General features: G+C 37.6%; 1 protein-coding gene across 3 annotated transcripts; it reads right to left on the bottom strand.

Annotated features, from left to right (window-relative positions):
* Positions 1–161: 161 nt before the first annotated feature.
* On the bottom strand, positions 162–9,886 carry LOC128235228 (uncharacterized). 3 transcript variants are annotated; one of them, XM_052950007.1, is made up of 7 exons: positions 9,677–9,886; positions 3,060–3,673; positions 2,472–2,549; positions 2,004–2,117; positions 1,622–1,684; positions 949–1,173; positions 162–780 (listed from the first exon to the last, which is right to left on the bottom strand). In XM_052950007.1, the coding sequence occupies exons 2-7, from the start codon at positions 3,661–3,663 to the stop codon at positions 728–730; spliced, it is 1,137 nt and encodes a 378-aa protein (XP_052805967.1). In that variant the 5' UTR covers positions 3,664–3,673; positions 9,677–9,886; the 3' UTR covers positions 162–727. The 3 variants fall into 3 exon arrangements, with proteins under 3 accessions (XP_052805967.1, XP_052805966.1, XP_052805968.1); XM_052950006.1 differs by having other exon boundaries at positions 162–1,173; XM_052950008.1 differs by having other exon boundaries at positions 162–1,173; positions 2,019–2,117.
* Positions 9,887–16,447: the final 6,561 nt, after the last annotated feature.

Genomic DNA, 16,447 nt, shown 5'->3' with positions numbered 1-16,447 from the left:
ACCTCTGATTACCCAGTTTTCAAACTACATAAAGATCATCATGAATAACATTCTGATCAAGTTCCATGAACATATGGTCATAAATGTGACCTCTAGAGTGTTAACAAGCTTTTCCTTCAATTTGACCTGGTAACCTAGTTTTTTACCGCACATGACCCAGATTTAAACTTGACTTAGAGATTATTAATAAAACATCCTGAACAACTTTCATGAAGATACTGTCATAAATTTGACCTTTAGATTGTTTACAAGCTTTTCCTTAAATTTGACCTGGTGACCTAGTTTTAAGCGCACTTGACTAAGATTAGAACTTGACCTAGAGATCAATAATATTAACATTCTGACCAAGTTTCCTGAAGATACACTCATAAATGTGACCTCTAGAGTGTTAACAAGATTTTCCTTTAATTTGACCTGGTGACCTAGTTTTTAACCCCAGATGACCCAATATCAAACCTGTCAAAGATTTTATTGAGGGTAACATTCTGACCAAGTTTCATTAAGATAGTGCCAAAATTGTGACCTCTAAAGTGTTAACAGTGTAATTGTTGACGAAGGACGACGACGGACATAGGGCGATCACAATAGCTCACCTTGAGCACTTTGTGCTCATGTGAGCTAAAAACACGTATCAATACCTGATATCTATTATAATGTATAAAGTTTACACAATTGATTAGTCCCAAGAAAAACGTACGAAAACGTCACCATTCCCAAAACTGTTCTTTTAAAATATATTCAAATATGCCCCTACCAGGAGCTCGTAATAATGGCACAGTACTGTTATGTAACAAGAATAAGGATTAAATAGTGAATAATCACTAGTGTTACATACCTTCAGTTGCACATTCGAGCTAAAATGAATTGGTACAATATCGAATTGGAATTATAATAACAGTATTGTATAAGCTGCAAAAATCAATACCTTCCTTCCTTTCCACAACTTACACATTTCGTTAAGGAGAGCCCAGCAACTTTGTCCCGTAATGCCAACACATACTTCAAAGAGAGCATGGACTGCATCGGTCCAGATGACTTCTTCAAGAGGTTCAAATAAACTCCCAAGCTTCCCCGAAAGGCTATCTTGGACTAGTGAAATGACCGCGTCTAAATCATGACACTGGATTGATAGTATAATACATCCTCTGCTGACCTTCGTTATCTCTTTTTTCTCTGAAACAGGAAGACAGATGATGGGTTTATTAAAGATAATGCGTACCAATGTATTGAACAGATTAATACAATAGAACGGCTGAAACTGCAGGGACAAGCCAGTAGCAAGAAATGCAACGATGACCCGGGTTTGAGGTCGATGGTTTACGGCCTAACATACACTTTAGAGACACACGACGTCAACGAACTACAATGCATTAAAATTCTTGATGAATATTTGTTGGGTTTATCGCCTTGAAATGGTCAGCGGCACAGGAATAATTCGTTGAATAAGGACTTATTAATACAATGATTTACCGAGTTCATACTGACTTATTATCGGAAATATAATGGACAGTTTAAATTCAATATATAAACAGTACTTAATTAAAGCATCATACACATTAAATACACATACTTGTTATCTGTTAACATTAGGCAACGCAGGCGATCAAATTTACTGACTAACCGTCAAATAACTTCCGAACAAGGGCCTTGACTTCAACATATAGCTTGTCTGCAGTCTGGTCATCTATAAGACAATTACAACTCATTTAAAGCGTACGTATATCTGCCGTTATAATTAGATATGTCAGGGCATATCCACCACCTTTGAGAGTCTAAGTTGAAGCCTTAAGCCTCAAACCGGCAGATATTTACTTGTTTAAGAGCATATTGAAGATTATTTCCCGTGAACATTGTAGAGTTTGTTAATTTGTATACTTTTAATTCCTAATTCATCTGTTACAAAGAATAATATCAATTACTTTTGTAACATTTTATTTTTTTCTTTACAGAGAATAAGTCCTAAATGCAGATGGTAACAATTGCGAAACAAAAACCTTCATTACCTGCCATTTCTTTACCTTGCTTTAATGCCTCTGTAAAGGTTTCAAGTAGACGGTCCGTAATGGATTGTTCGTCTTCTTTATTATAGTTCCGAAACATGACAATGACATCAAGAACTTAAAGAAAAATCTGGTATACATAACATATATTCAATTAAGACACACATATTCATAAAAGCAATTGCACCACCACTTCAGTAAACAGATTCAATAAAACAAAGACTGTTGATTTTCCACTTAACGCAAAGTTAGTATTTCGAAAGATCTCTCCACCAAAATGTATTCAATTATTAAGATGCTAACTTGTGTTTTATCGTTATGCTTTAAAAACATATTTGCTCGTTTAAACATAACATATATACTCAGAAGTAACATCTAACCAGGTTTCGTCAAACACGGCACAAGACAGTGATGTGTTGTATGTCCTTGGATAATAAGGTGACATATTACATTGCTAGAGCGGTATGTTACCTGGAATATTCACTGACAACCCCTTTTTCTGGAGGATCGTTTTCATTTGTTGCAGCCCACTTTCAACCGCTGCGTCAGCTGAATGAACAATGTGCATATCTATAGAGAGAATATTTTTTTGTTTCAATGTAAGATCGCAATGTATTACACCGAGTTAACACCAAAATTTATCAAACGGTGAAATTCCAATTTCGGAAAGCATATAATTTATATCAATATATGAGTGTATATCTATATTGCATTGAATACAATATCACGCTGGGATGTGCCATAAAGATGCACAATCTTTATCTAATAGCATTCGAGCGAACGTGTTTTTAAGATTTTTTTTCCCAACAAGAGTCGCGGAGTGATGCCAACGCTTGCCAGTTGTTGTATTTTTAGCCAAAAAAATCAGCAATTATGATAACCCGAGTTCTCTCATGCAAAAATGTATATAATTTTACAAATAACGATATAATGAATGTTTTCTTACTTGTTTGCGAAATAAAGCTATTGTTACTATTAGTAATAAAAATGTGTCAGGTTAAACGTTTTTTTTTTCAAAAACATACCGCTCGATTATGAATAATTAGAAAACATACCCACCTTCATTAATTATCTCAACGGTTTTGCAACCCAACTCAGAAATAAGACCGTTTGTGTAAATATGTCGAAGGCTTTCGTACTTATTAATTTCCTTAAGAAGAGATATCTTCAAATCTGGCTCCTGCATGTAATCACAGATTCGTTGCACAGCACCGACAATGCGGCCAAGATAATTGTGATACATTGACTCGTCCAATACTGGAGTTCCCTTGTGTAGCATTTTATTCCTTAACTCCCTTAGGTTACAGATATCATGTCTTAGTTGCCTGTGTAGATTGTCATCATCGTCTAGTTTGGATGCATTGAGAAGTACAAAAACAAAAAGGGGAATATCCCACTTGGCCAAATCAGTTTTAATTCCAAAACCTGGATAAAGAATGAGTTTCTTGCTTTTTTCTTTGCCAATAGATAACAAAATATCTTCCATGTAATGATTTAAAAAATCATCTAGTGACCAAGGTTGAGCCGGATGGTTTTCTGGTGTGAGCTGCCCAACCCTCCTTTGTAAGAGTTGTGATAACACTCTCCTACCACAGTCAGTCAGTGCAAGATTTACTCGAGAAAAATATTCTTTTTCATCCACCGAACGATTTGCTTCAGCCATGCTGACCTTTCTGAGATAATAATAATAATAATAATAATAATAATAATAATAATAATAATAATAATAATAAATAATAATAATAATTATTATTATTATTATTATTATTATTATTTAATAATAATTATAATAATAGTAATAAAAAATATAAAAATAATATTAATATTGTGATGTTAATTTCAGAGTAGATGAATCTATCATCATAGCTGGTGTTGGGTATTGCTTTGAGTTTTACTTTTTTATCAATGGGATATCTTTATAAACATCGAAAATAATATCATTAAACCTTCTACCTAAAAAGGGGGAAATTGAAAATATTGACCATGGTATAATTAAAACAAGTGACCTCTTGAAAATATGAAACTGCTTCAATAGACTGTGCCTAAGTATTTTACTTATACTTATGATTATTGTATAAATGTCAAAATCAGACATATACATACTGCTATTCTCGAAATTAAACCCTTTTATCACATTACTTTTTTTAAAGTCTTTTATTGATCATGACTAGAACCGTATGCTATATGGAAGCCTTGAAAAGTCAGCTTCTACTTCGTCCACAGTATATGTTTTCTCTGTGTTGGTTCTTCATGATATCTTTATCAAAATATCAAAAATAATATCAATATACAGCTAATTTCAACACACTAATAGAACACTGTTGGAAAACGAATCACGCAACTATCCACGCGTTTTTGGCAGCGACTACTAATAAAGAAGGTTAGTAAACAAGAGGCCCATGAGGGCCTATGCTCTACTGGTATGGCTCTTGTGGTCATTTTCAATCCAGAGCATGTATGAATGGTTAATAAGCAACAAACATATAGTTCACTTGGAACGTTTTGGGTTTGGGTTAGCTGAAAACGTTGCATGTTCAACATCGGAGAACATAAAATGTTAATATGTGCCAATGACAGTAGTTGGTATTCAAATTATGTACATACTAATTATAGCACGCATTCAAAGAGAACCATATGTTTAAGGGACTCGCTCATGTTTTTGGGGCAAAAATTAGTTTTCCTGGTAATACATCTGAAAACACGTATTTTATCATTATTTTACTCAAGGACACCGGACTTGCAGAAACAAAATACAATTGAAGTATAAAAATATTTAGTTTTAGTGGGTAGCGAACCCACGCCGGTTAAGTCAAGGAAACATTTGAAAACCGATGCCTAAAGCACCAGTCCACAAGGACAAGGACAACAGTCGATGGATAATTTGACCTTTGAAGAATACCATGATAACATCACATGATAATGTCAATCAAACAATCATGCTTTAACGAATCGCTGAAGCTCAAAAATAAGAAAATAGGTCAAAAGGCCACAGTCCAGATCAGCAATGCACAACAATGATATTTGTTATCAAAACTGTACACATGGTCAAAATTTAATTGCTGTAACTTCAACAAAAAGAAAGTAGGTCAAGAGGTCACATACAAGGTCATCAAAGTAGAAAATAAATATGTGTTGACAAAACAGTACAAACGGTCCAAATTTCATTGCTGTGGCGTCAAAAATAAGAAAGAAGGTCAAAAGGTCACGGTCCAGATCATCCGAAGACAACGATGATGCTCGTTTGCAAAACTGTACACATGATCCAAATTTCATTGATGTAGCTTTAAAAATAAGAAAGAAGGTCAGAAGGGGTGGGGCCAGCTTTGGCCCTAGATGCATAATTTCAACTGTCTTGGTAGAGGGTCATCATATGATGCTCCACAACAAATATCAAAGGAATGAGCCTTGTGGCTTGAAACAAGAATATTTTGACAGGGTTTTTTTCTTATATAAGTCTGTCGGAAACTTGTGACCCCCGGGGCAGGGCCAGTTTTAACCCCAGGGACATTTGAATAATCTTGGAAGAGGACCACTAAATGATGCCTTATTAAAAACAGCAAGGGTCCGTGCCTAGAGGTTTCGACAAAAAGATTTTCAAACATTTCTCTATATAAGTATACCAAACCTGTGAACCCCGGGGCGTTGCCAGTAATGACCCCAGGGGCATAAAAAAGCATTCACAAGCAATTACATTCAGATGGACGACAGACACTTCTGGTCTTTGGTCAATAGAGCTATAAATGACCTTTAGCCAATAGAGCTTAAAATTAACCAACCTCAACTGAAATATTGATCTCTTATTAACAAGGGCAAGGGAGAGTACAACATGAAACTAATTGCACAACCAAAAAAAAAACAAGATGTCTCTCTCTAATACAAGAATTGGCTATAGACTTGGCTAAAAATAGCATTTCTTATATTTTCAAGTGCCATAATCTAGTCATGCATGGACGGATCTGGCTGGTTTTCGAAAGGAACCTAGCTCTGATAGATATCTAACTACTGTACAAGTTACAATAACACCGAAGACTGTATCGTGTTCACAATCATTTACAGATACACTGACGCATGGACACACTGACGCACATACGACATACACATTGTCATCGCATAAGCTCTTCCGGCCTTTGACCAGTAGAGGTAAAAAGCTATGGCTCAGACACGAATAACTGCTATGAAATCCATAGTGTATTACATTTATCATCATGACTATGAGATATAAGCAAGAACGTTATGTGCGAAAGCCAATCCCATAGTGGTCAAATTGATTGAATTCCGATTAAAAAAGTTTTAAAAAATCATGGTTTATGTGTCACCTTAAGCCTTAAGATTCAATTCAATTCAATTCAATATCTTTATTTCCTCCTTGTAGGAGATATGCATTTTATATACAAAAAGAAAAGTCAATATTCAAAAATCTAATGAAACATTACAAATATGTACAACATGTGCCCAATTAGTCTACCATATGCACTCTTCATTGAGCCACATAAGTGTGATATTCAACTTAAACACAATGAACACATTTGGAGATGAATTGAAATGATATCAGTAAGAATGTCGTGTTCTAAAATCATAGTATGTCCTTAACCATTGCGATAAGACTGCGAATTGTACATGTGGCACACACCCGGTTTTCTACAATTCAGTGCTATTTTAATTAAATCCCATCATATTACAACACAAACATTTATGATATACAAATTGACAGAGCAACTACTCCTTATAACCATCTTGAGAGAAAACAAGAGCTGTCATAGTATGTGACGAATGCCCCCGAATGTGACATTGACCTACGGACAAGGTCAGTACATGAAAAGTTGATCTTGCCTTTACGTGTCAAATACATATGGCAAGTTATTTTAAATTGCCTCTGAACATAAACAAATACCACCCATACTTGACAACCTACACTGTTATGTCCTTATATTCAGAATTCCCTTGTGAATAAACCTTAGTGTATCTTTCACCTTGGAGGTAAGGACATGGGTCTTGCACACGACACGTCGTCTTCGTATGCGGAACACATGTAGCAAGTGATTTTAAAATCTGTCCATACAAGGGAAAGTAACAGCCCTGACACGACAACCTAAACTCTATGTCCTTATATGCAGCACTCCATTGTGAATAAACACTAAGTGTGACCTTGACCTTTGAGGTAGGGACACGGGTCTTGCACGCGACACGTCGTCTTGGTATGTGGAACACATGTGGCAAGTTATTTTAAAATCTGTCCATACAAGGGAAAGTTACAGCCCAGACACGACAACCTATACTCTATGTCCTTATATGCAGCACTCCATTGTGAATAAACACTATGTGTGACCTTGACCTTTGAGGCAGGGACACGGGTCTTGCACGCGACACGTTGTCTTGGTATGTGGAAAAAATGTGGCAAGTTATTTTAAAATCTGTCCATACAAGAGAAAGTTACAGCCCGGACACGACAACCTATACTCTATGTCCTTATATGCAGCACTCCATTGTGAATAAACACTAAGTGTGACCTTGACCTTTGAGGTAGGGACATGGGTCTTGCACGCGACACGTCGTCTTGGTAAGTGGAACACATGTGGCAAGTTATTTTAAAATCTCTCCATACAAGGGAAAGCTACAGCCCGGACACGACAACCTATACTCTATGTCCTTATATGCAGCACTCCATTGTAAATAAACACTAAATGTGACCTTGACCTTTGAAGTAGGGACACGGGTCTTGCACGCGACACGTCGTCTTGGTATTTGAAACACATGTGGCAAGTTATTTTAAAATCTGTCCATACAAGAGAAAGTTACAGCCCGGACACGACAACCTATACTCTATATCCTTATATGCAGCACTCCATTGTGAATAAACACTAAGTGTGACCTTGACCTTTGAGGTAGGGACACAGGTCTTGCACGCGACACGTCGTCTTGGTATGTGGAACACATTTGGCAAGTTATTTTAAAATCTGTCCATACAAGGGAAAGTTACAGCCCGGACACGACAACCTACACTCTATGTCCTTATATGCAGCACTCCATTGTGAATAAACACTAGGTGTGACCTTGACCTTTGAAGAAGGGACACAGGTCTTGCACGCGACACGTCGTCTTGGTATGTGTAACACATGTTGCAAGTTATTTTAAAATCTGTCCATACAAGAGAAAGTTACAGCCCGGATACGACAACCTATACTCTATGTCCTTATATGCAGCACTCCATTGTGAATAAACACTAAGTGTGACCTTGACCTTTGAGGTAGGGACATGGGTCTTGCACGCGACACGTCGTCTTGGTATGTGGAACACATGTGGCAAGTTATATTAAAATCTGTCCATACAAGGGAAAGTTACAGCCCGGACACAACAACCTATACTCTATGTCCTTATATGCAGCACTCCATTGTATATAAACACTAAGTGTGACCTTGACCTTTGAGGTAGGGACACAGGTCTTGCACGCGACACGTCGTCTTGGTATGTGGAACACATGTGGCAAGTTATTTTAAAATCTGTCCATACAAGAGAAAGTTACAGCCCGGACACGACAACCTATACTCTATGTCCTTATATGCAGCACTCAATTGTGAATAAACACTAAGTGTGACCTTGACCTTTGAGGTAGGGACACGAGTCTTGCACGCCACACGTCGTCTTAGTATGTGGAACACATGTGGCAAGTTATTTTAAAATCTGTCCATACAAGGGAAAGTTATAGAGCCGGACGGACGGACGGACGGACGGACGGGCGGACGGACGGTGCGATTTTAATATGCCCACCTTCGGGGCATAAAAAAGCTAGATAACAATTTATTCCTATTATGTCATAGGTCGAAAAAAAAATAGAACACGGATCATCAGGTTGTTCGCGGCTATTTTAGGTTTTCGCATGGGTTTTTTTTTCTTTTGATTATAAATAGCCTTATAATTATATCAGTTCATTATAAATAGCCACAGGCTTATGTCATAGGCAAAGATTGGTCCTCATGCTCCACTTCTGTACATACTACATCGATCTCTGCAAAAAGATATGTATAATATAGACATTTGGGACTTATATTAAAGCTGACAAAAGATCAGATCGCAGATGTTCATATTACCGTTCGAAAATTAATGTTTTATGGCTTAAACCGTTTAAGTTAATGCATAAAACATCAATTTTTGATCTTAAGTATAAAAATCTGCCAACATCTTATATAACTGGTTTCCATGGATTTTCGCAAAAAATGGCTCGTTCCAAGACAAAAATTAAAAAGTTGTCAAAACGTTCAGACAGTGAGAGTGCAGCTTTAAGACAGGTATTTTAGTAATATATTTATATTACTTATAATATTCCTGAAACATTTGGAATCCCCTCAGTTCTGGTTAAGAATACAAAAGCTAACGAAGGAATTCCATTATCTATTGTGTCAGGTGTTTAGTCAGTCCGAGTAAAGTGCTTGTAACTCAAGAGTTTTAAATCAACTCAAAAAATTCTAAATGTTATAAAAGCGATAATATTCAAAGTTAAGTCCTGATAAAGACGTATCTGTGTAACTGCAGTGGTCAGTAATGTATATTCAGACACAGCCGTGGCTAAATAATGATAATTTGGTGCAGCTGGCTAAGCTAAACAGGAGAATTAGCACTGAGAAAAGAAAGGTCATTCTATGTACATGAATCTGCTACACGGTTTAAAAGTGATAAAATACCTCTTGTGAAATGTACTTCCTGATCCACATCACATTGTCACTGGATTTTTTTTACTTTCTGTACTTTTATGTTTTGAAACTGATGTTATTCGTTGTGGAGTATAATCCATACTGCAATTAACAAGCAAGGTGCATTTAATGAATACAAAGTAATCACAACACTTCAACTTGGCCTAGTTTTTTTAACAAAATTTCGGACGGGGAGATCAATGCGCCGAAGATAAAATAATCTAAAAATAGATGCAGTAACCTACACATGAAGCAGACAACAGGTTTAGCCTGTTTTTGAACACTGTATGAGATCTAAACTAGACTATTTTAAAGCGATAAAAATGCTTAATGCAAACTCCAGGTATAGTTTTATTTAAGTTTGCTACATGCAAAGTGTCGTTACTCATCGCCTGTTCTTTAGTAAAACGAAATATGTTTCTGTTGTTTGTAACAGCCACCTTGTCATTGGTCCTATTGGCCATTGTATTCTTAACATTACAGGGTGATGAATCACGTGATTTCAACGGGGTCATAACCGATGAAGATAAACAAGTAATGGGCGTTAATTCCTTAATAACTCTTATAAGAGAAAATATGCAAATAATGCTTAGCCTAAAAAGACTGCTATTTTCTATTTCTACGAGTGTGAAATGTTTTAGATTTGCTTGTATTTTAACGATGCAATCCTTGGCCAAAATTTCAACTCGACGGAATTTTGTAGAACGATGCAACGCTGTGTGGACGTATTCTTTGTTATGTATGCATATCTTAGTAATAAGTAATATTTAAGAAGTCAGACAAGCGTTAAAAAGTTTAAGTTTATGACTTTACTCTTGAGAACCTTAATTACATATGCAATAATACACTTTACTGCCAATCCATTTAAACTTAATAGTGAAAATACACGTTAAAACACTACAAGTATTTAAAATGTATTTAAATTTTACGAACTACTTCTACTGATGTACCGGCATACATCTGAGGGTGTTTTCGATTGAAAATGACCAAGGTTCTCCGAATGAATCAGTCAAATGAGATGTTTTAAGCTCACAATACAGGGGACATATTAGTAGAAAATAGTATTCTTAGTATTGCATTTAGTACAATAAAAATATGTTAGCATAATTTCTATCGATATAGCTAATCAATATGTCAAAGTCATGTGTAGTCGTTTAAACAACCTATGACTGTACGCCTGCCTGTTTTGCTGTTCAAATCTCGACCTACTGTCCCTATATTTTCTTAAGAGGTTTTTAACAACTTGAAAAAGCCTATATCATGCAACTGAAAATAAATGGAATTGCTCGGTGAGATAAAGGACACATGCAAATGTCGTTTGCGAAATGGAACTAATCTTCACCGAGTTTAATCCAGAGTTTCCACTTTTAACACATTCACACACTGATACTCACTTTATCCATTTTGTACAATAATAAAACCCCTCTGTGCACCCTTTTAGACTTACTTATCACATTATTTCGACTGAAACTTTATGACCTTACTTTAACCATGTTTTACACAAAAATAAGACATCCTTATAAATTTACAATAGGAACACATTTCTGAGCTCTTATGTAGGATTTTATTCCATCAATATTCAACAGCTAACATTGATGGCTAAAGTTTTCTTCTAGTCCTAGTCTTAAGTCGGCGTTGCTATCGACAGAGCCATCCGCGTGCGTCCCCTTAACCCTCGGTGTTGTCGTCCGCTGAGCACTGGGTGCAGTCGTCGTAACAATTGCAGGCAAGTTCATCGGTGCGGCCACGGTCAGTCGTCGGCTGGTTTCGCGGTGTCGTCGTTGGCCGAATCCGAGGGGCTGTCATCATCGCAGTCGTCATTGAATATGGCTCTTTCTTGCATACCGGACGTGTGTTTCCGGTCATGTGACTGGTGCTGGAAAAACTCATCTTACATCCCCCATGTGAGATGAGTCACGCACAACAACGCGCCACTTCTTATTTCTTTTATTGTGTTGTTTATGAAAAGTAAACTATGCAATTTCAATAATGCGGAGTATATAAGTATACAATACTTTTAATTGAATTTGGAAATGAATAATCGTAAAAGCGAGATTTTAAAGGAACTATGTTTCGTCGATAGTGATTTAAAATTACTTCGCTTTATGACGTCAGTACACAACGTTGCACGCGCTTTTGGGTGAAATGTACTTAAGTGCATTTTTTACGTCATTTTTTCCACAAATTCATAATTTAGGTATGCAAGAAAAAAAATCAATCATGTTTTTCCGGTCCTTATCGAAAAATCCTATCCTCGGGCACGCTGCGTGACCGGTAACTCGGCAAGCCTCGTTACCGGCTTACGCGCTTGCCCTCGGTCGGATTTTTCTATTCTTGCCGGAAACACCACATGATAGATACTTATAGTACAATCGTCGACTGAATCCTAGGCACAGCCATCGGCTGCTTCTTCGACGTAAACGGCGATCGGGACGACGACGTAGACAACGGTTTAGACGTTTACATATACAGTTTTTAATTAGTCAGTGTCAACGACCGTTCGGACGTCGACCTAGATGGTGGCTGGATCGACGGCTTTATTGTTAACGTAAAATACATCTTGAGTGTTGGATTAGCTGGAGGCAGAGAACATCGACTAGCTACTAGTACGAGTAGAAATAAAACTGACGCCTCTGGCTAGTGTCGGCACACTGCATTACTGGGTCAGATGCCGACGGAGGTTTATATATATTATAGTCTTTTAAATGATAACTAATATGTCTCTCACTAGCGTAGTCTTTTCTCTCCCCTCTAGATTTCCGAAGCGCCGGGAATGGCTGCCCTCGACGGTTCTCTTCTGGCGGATACTGATCACTGACATTAGCGCCACTGTTGGTAAGATAAACTCTTCGAAGTGCATCTTAAATTAACATCTTCGAGTCAAATGTCCAAAAACTAAGCTACAATTGGACGTGTTTTACCCGACGCGGTGGTCTCCGTATGTGTAAGATAATTGAACAAAAGTAATACACCGTTGCCTCGCCGTCTTCCCCCGAATTTGTAGCTTCTCCTGATTAATTGCGAATGTTGACCGGATGCATATCATCCTGTGTTGTCCCAGGAAATGACGTCATCTTGTGTTTGTATAATATTAAAGAAAAAAACGTGGTCATTGTCTGTATGATTCTGCCTTTTTCAATGCAACATAGTCCCATAGTTGTGCTTATATTTTATATTTATATTTTATTTTATCTTTATCAATGTTTCCGCTATCGTTAATTGTATTCTCTACAGCGTTCTTGTTATTAAAGCAGAACCTTTGCATTATTTGATACATCACAATATTGCAAATTCCATATACCTTAAAAGGGCCAGTTTTAAATGAAATAGCTTACGATTCATTGCAACTTCTTTAGCCATACTATCTGCATTCGGTGAAAAATGCCTTTGAATGGCCCAGAATACAACGAAATATCATAAAACTAACTACTAGTATTCTACATGAATATCAGAGGTCATGTTTACTATGGAAGCTAAAAACATATATTCTTAATTGATTCTCACCACTTCGAAACCTAGAAAATCTGGTACATTATTGACTCAGTTATTGGGTTTTTGCACAGAGTAGAGATTAACATGACCAGTGATAAATCTATTGCATCAACAAAATATTTCCACGAAAGATGTGTTTGAACTTAAATCCGCTTAACGTAAAACCTTGTCTTAATATAGTAGCTTGCCTTGATGCACAGCAGGGGAATGTTTATTTCATAAATATACATATGTTTAATAAAAAAAACTACAATAACTGCTTCATTTATGTCATGAAGGTGCCCCTAAAGTCACAACAATGCATGTATTGACGTTTCACTAGTGTGTTAAAACAGTGATCAACTTTTACCTGGTTAGCAGAGACAAATAATAAAATATTATTTAAATTAAATACAACAATTTTTCTTTCCCATTGTTTTAGAATTTAAACTTTTGGATTACGTAAAGAAGATTTATTTTATTTATTTAACGCATGCCATAATAGTATATGATAATGAAAACTCATTTGCCCCAATTTTGTTAAGACAAATTCATAGAGTTAGTGTTGGCCAAGATTTTAATTGTGATTTTTTTCATCTTTATGATAGGCAAACATTCGGAACTCCTCGGCCATTTTCGATCGAAAACAACCTCGGAAGTATGCCGGTACATGAGTAGAGGTATAACACTATATAAGTTTAAATTGATTGCCAGTGAAGTGTATTATTGCAAACATTATTAAGATTCATTAAGTTTAACTGCTAAATGAAAACAAAATCTACAATAATTACTTGCAGCGTTGTTAAACTGTACAGATTTCTGACATTGTAAACCGTCCATCTGAGGTTGTTTTCGATAGAAACTGGCCCAGGAGTATGTGCGTGAAGTTAGCACCGTAGCACCGTATCACCATATCAACGCGGGGATGCGGTGCTAGCACCGTATCACCATCAAAATCAATACAATAAGAGCATTAATCTCGAAGAAACATGTAAGGTCGTTCTCGCAGAAACGAGCAAGGGGACCATAGGGACCTATGTCACTGTGTAGCCGAGACCTGGCCCTAGGTGATGGCACATGTGAATACCCTAGGATTTTAGGCAGGCTATGCGGGATAGGGGACATGAACTCGATCCCCCATGCCAATTTGGCCCATATTCAGACACTGTTATGGTGCGGATGCCTTAAAAACGAGCAAGGGGACCAATGGCACTGTATCCAAGGGTTACCTGGCGGTGTGATACATTCGGGGAAACTGTTAATACTACGAGGATTTTAGTCTGGCCCCGTCCTTAGCCCAACATTGTGCGTATATGGGCAATATAAGCCCTACTGACCCCTACCATACATGTAAGGCTCGTTCTCGCAGAAACGAGCAAGGGGACCATAGGGACCTATGTCACTGTGTAGCCGAGACCTGGCCCTAGGTGATGGCACATGTGAATACCCTAGGATTTTAGGCAGGCTATGCGGGATAGGGACATGAACTCGATCCCCCATGCCAATTTGGCCCATATTCAGACACTGTTATGGTGCGGATGCCTTAAAAACGAGCAAGGGGACCAATGGCACTGTATCCAAGGGTTACCTGGCGGTGTGATACATTCGGGGAAACTGTTAATACTACGAGGATTTTAGTCTGGCCCCGTCCTTAGCCCAACATTGTGCGTATATGGGCAATATAAGCCCTACTGACCCCTACCATACATGTAAGGCTCGTTCTCGCAGAAACGAGTAAGGGGACCATAGGGACCTATGTCACTGTGTAGCCGAAACCTGGCCCTAGGTGATGGCACATGTGAATACCCTAGGATTTTAGGCAGGCTATGCGGGATAGGACAAACTGACCCAAAAAATTTATCTAAAAGACATAACGATAAGTGTAGGGATGAACTAGGCCACGAGGCCTACTTTATGATCAATTTATTTCGCTGGAGCTGTTGTACTGAATAGCCGAAAATAGAGCTCGAAAATTGAACTTTGCTGCTGCAAAAGCCATTTCTGGGACGGACTGACCCGATTATTCGACTAAGAGGTCCTTTACAGAAAGTGTAATGATAACTAGGTTCAGGGCCTATAATGTGAACTATAGATAATAATAATACTCTTTCATGGCTCATGTTCTAGGCATTGATACGTTTGCTTAAAATTATCATGGCGTTTGCCACTATGCTAGAGTGGTCGGCATTTGGAATCTCTTCAACCTCAAATATACCATTGTATTCGGAAAAGTCTGGTTTGAGCACATTAACATGTGAGCATTGCCTTATGCCTCAATATGCTGTGATGGCTCATGTTCGAGGCATTCACGAGTTTATGTTCAATTAACATGAATATTGCCAGAGTGGTAGGAATTTGGAATCACTTCAACCTCACATAGGCCATTGATCTGGGGAAACTCTGGTCTGAGCATAATGAACGAACACATGAATATACATCGCTAAGGTGTTTGAGCACACAACATGAAAATCCCGTGTCAATAGAAAAAAACAACGTTATTTTGGTAAATGAAATGTAAATTATTGAGAACACTGCGTTGGTGATTGATTAACACCGGGTTGCAGACATCAGGTTTAAAGCTGCCCTCTCACAGATTTACCGTTATTCCATTTCTTAAAAAAACAATTGTCTTGGAATTGGAAAATATTGCGTAAATATCTGCTTACCAGTGATTAAAGACTGCTGACAAAAAATCAGATCGCAGATCTTCATATTTCCATTCCAAATTTAATGTTTTATGGCTTAAACCGTTACTAACGGTTTAAGAAAAATGCATAAAACATAAATTTTGGGACGGAAATATGTAAAGCTACGATCTGATCTTTAGTCAGCAGTCCTTTACCATTGGTTTGCAGATATTTACGCAAAAATATTCTCGTTCCAAGACAAAAAAAAGTGTCAAAACGTTCAATCTGTGAGAGTACAGCTTTAAAGCTTAGCTTCAGATTTAAAATGTAGGGTGTTTCTAGATGTGCGTGAAGTTAGCACCGTAGCACCGTATCACCATATCACCGCGGGGATGCGGTGCTAGCTCCGTATCACCATCAAAATCAATACAATAAGAGCATTAATCTCGAAGAAACATGTAAGGCTCGTTCTCGCAGAAACGAACAAGGGGACCATAGGGACCTATGTCACTTTGTAGCCGAGACCTGGCCCTAGGTGATGGCACATGTGAATACCCTAGGATTTTAGGCAGGCTATGCGGGATAGGGACATGAACTCGATCCCCCATGCCAATTTGGCCCATATTCAGACACTGTTATGGTGCGGATGCCTTAAAAACGAGCA

This window comes from Mya arenaria, chromosome 5 (assembly GCF_026914265.1).
Source record: "Mya arenaria isolate MELC-2E11 chromosome 5, ASM2691426v1".
Taxonomy (NCBI): domain Eukaryota; kingdom Metazoa; phylum Mollusca; class Bivalvia; order Myida; family Myidae; genus Mya; species Mya arenaria.
Note: the sequence above shows the minus strand (reverse complement) of the source record. Positions and strands in the feature narration are given on the sequence as shown.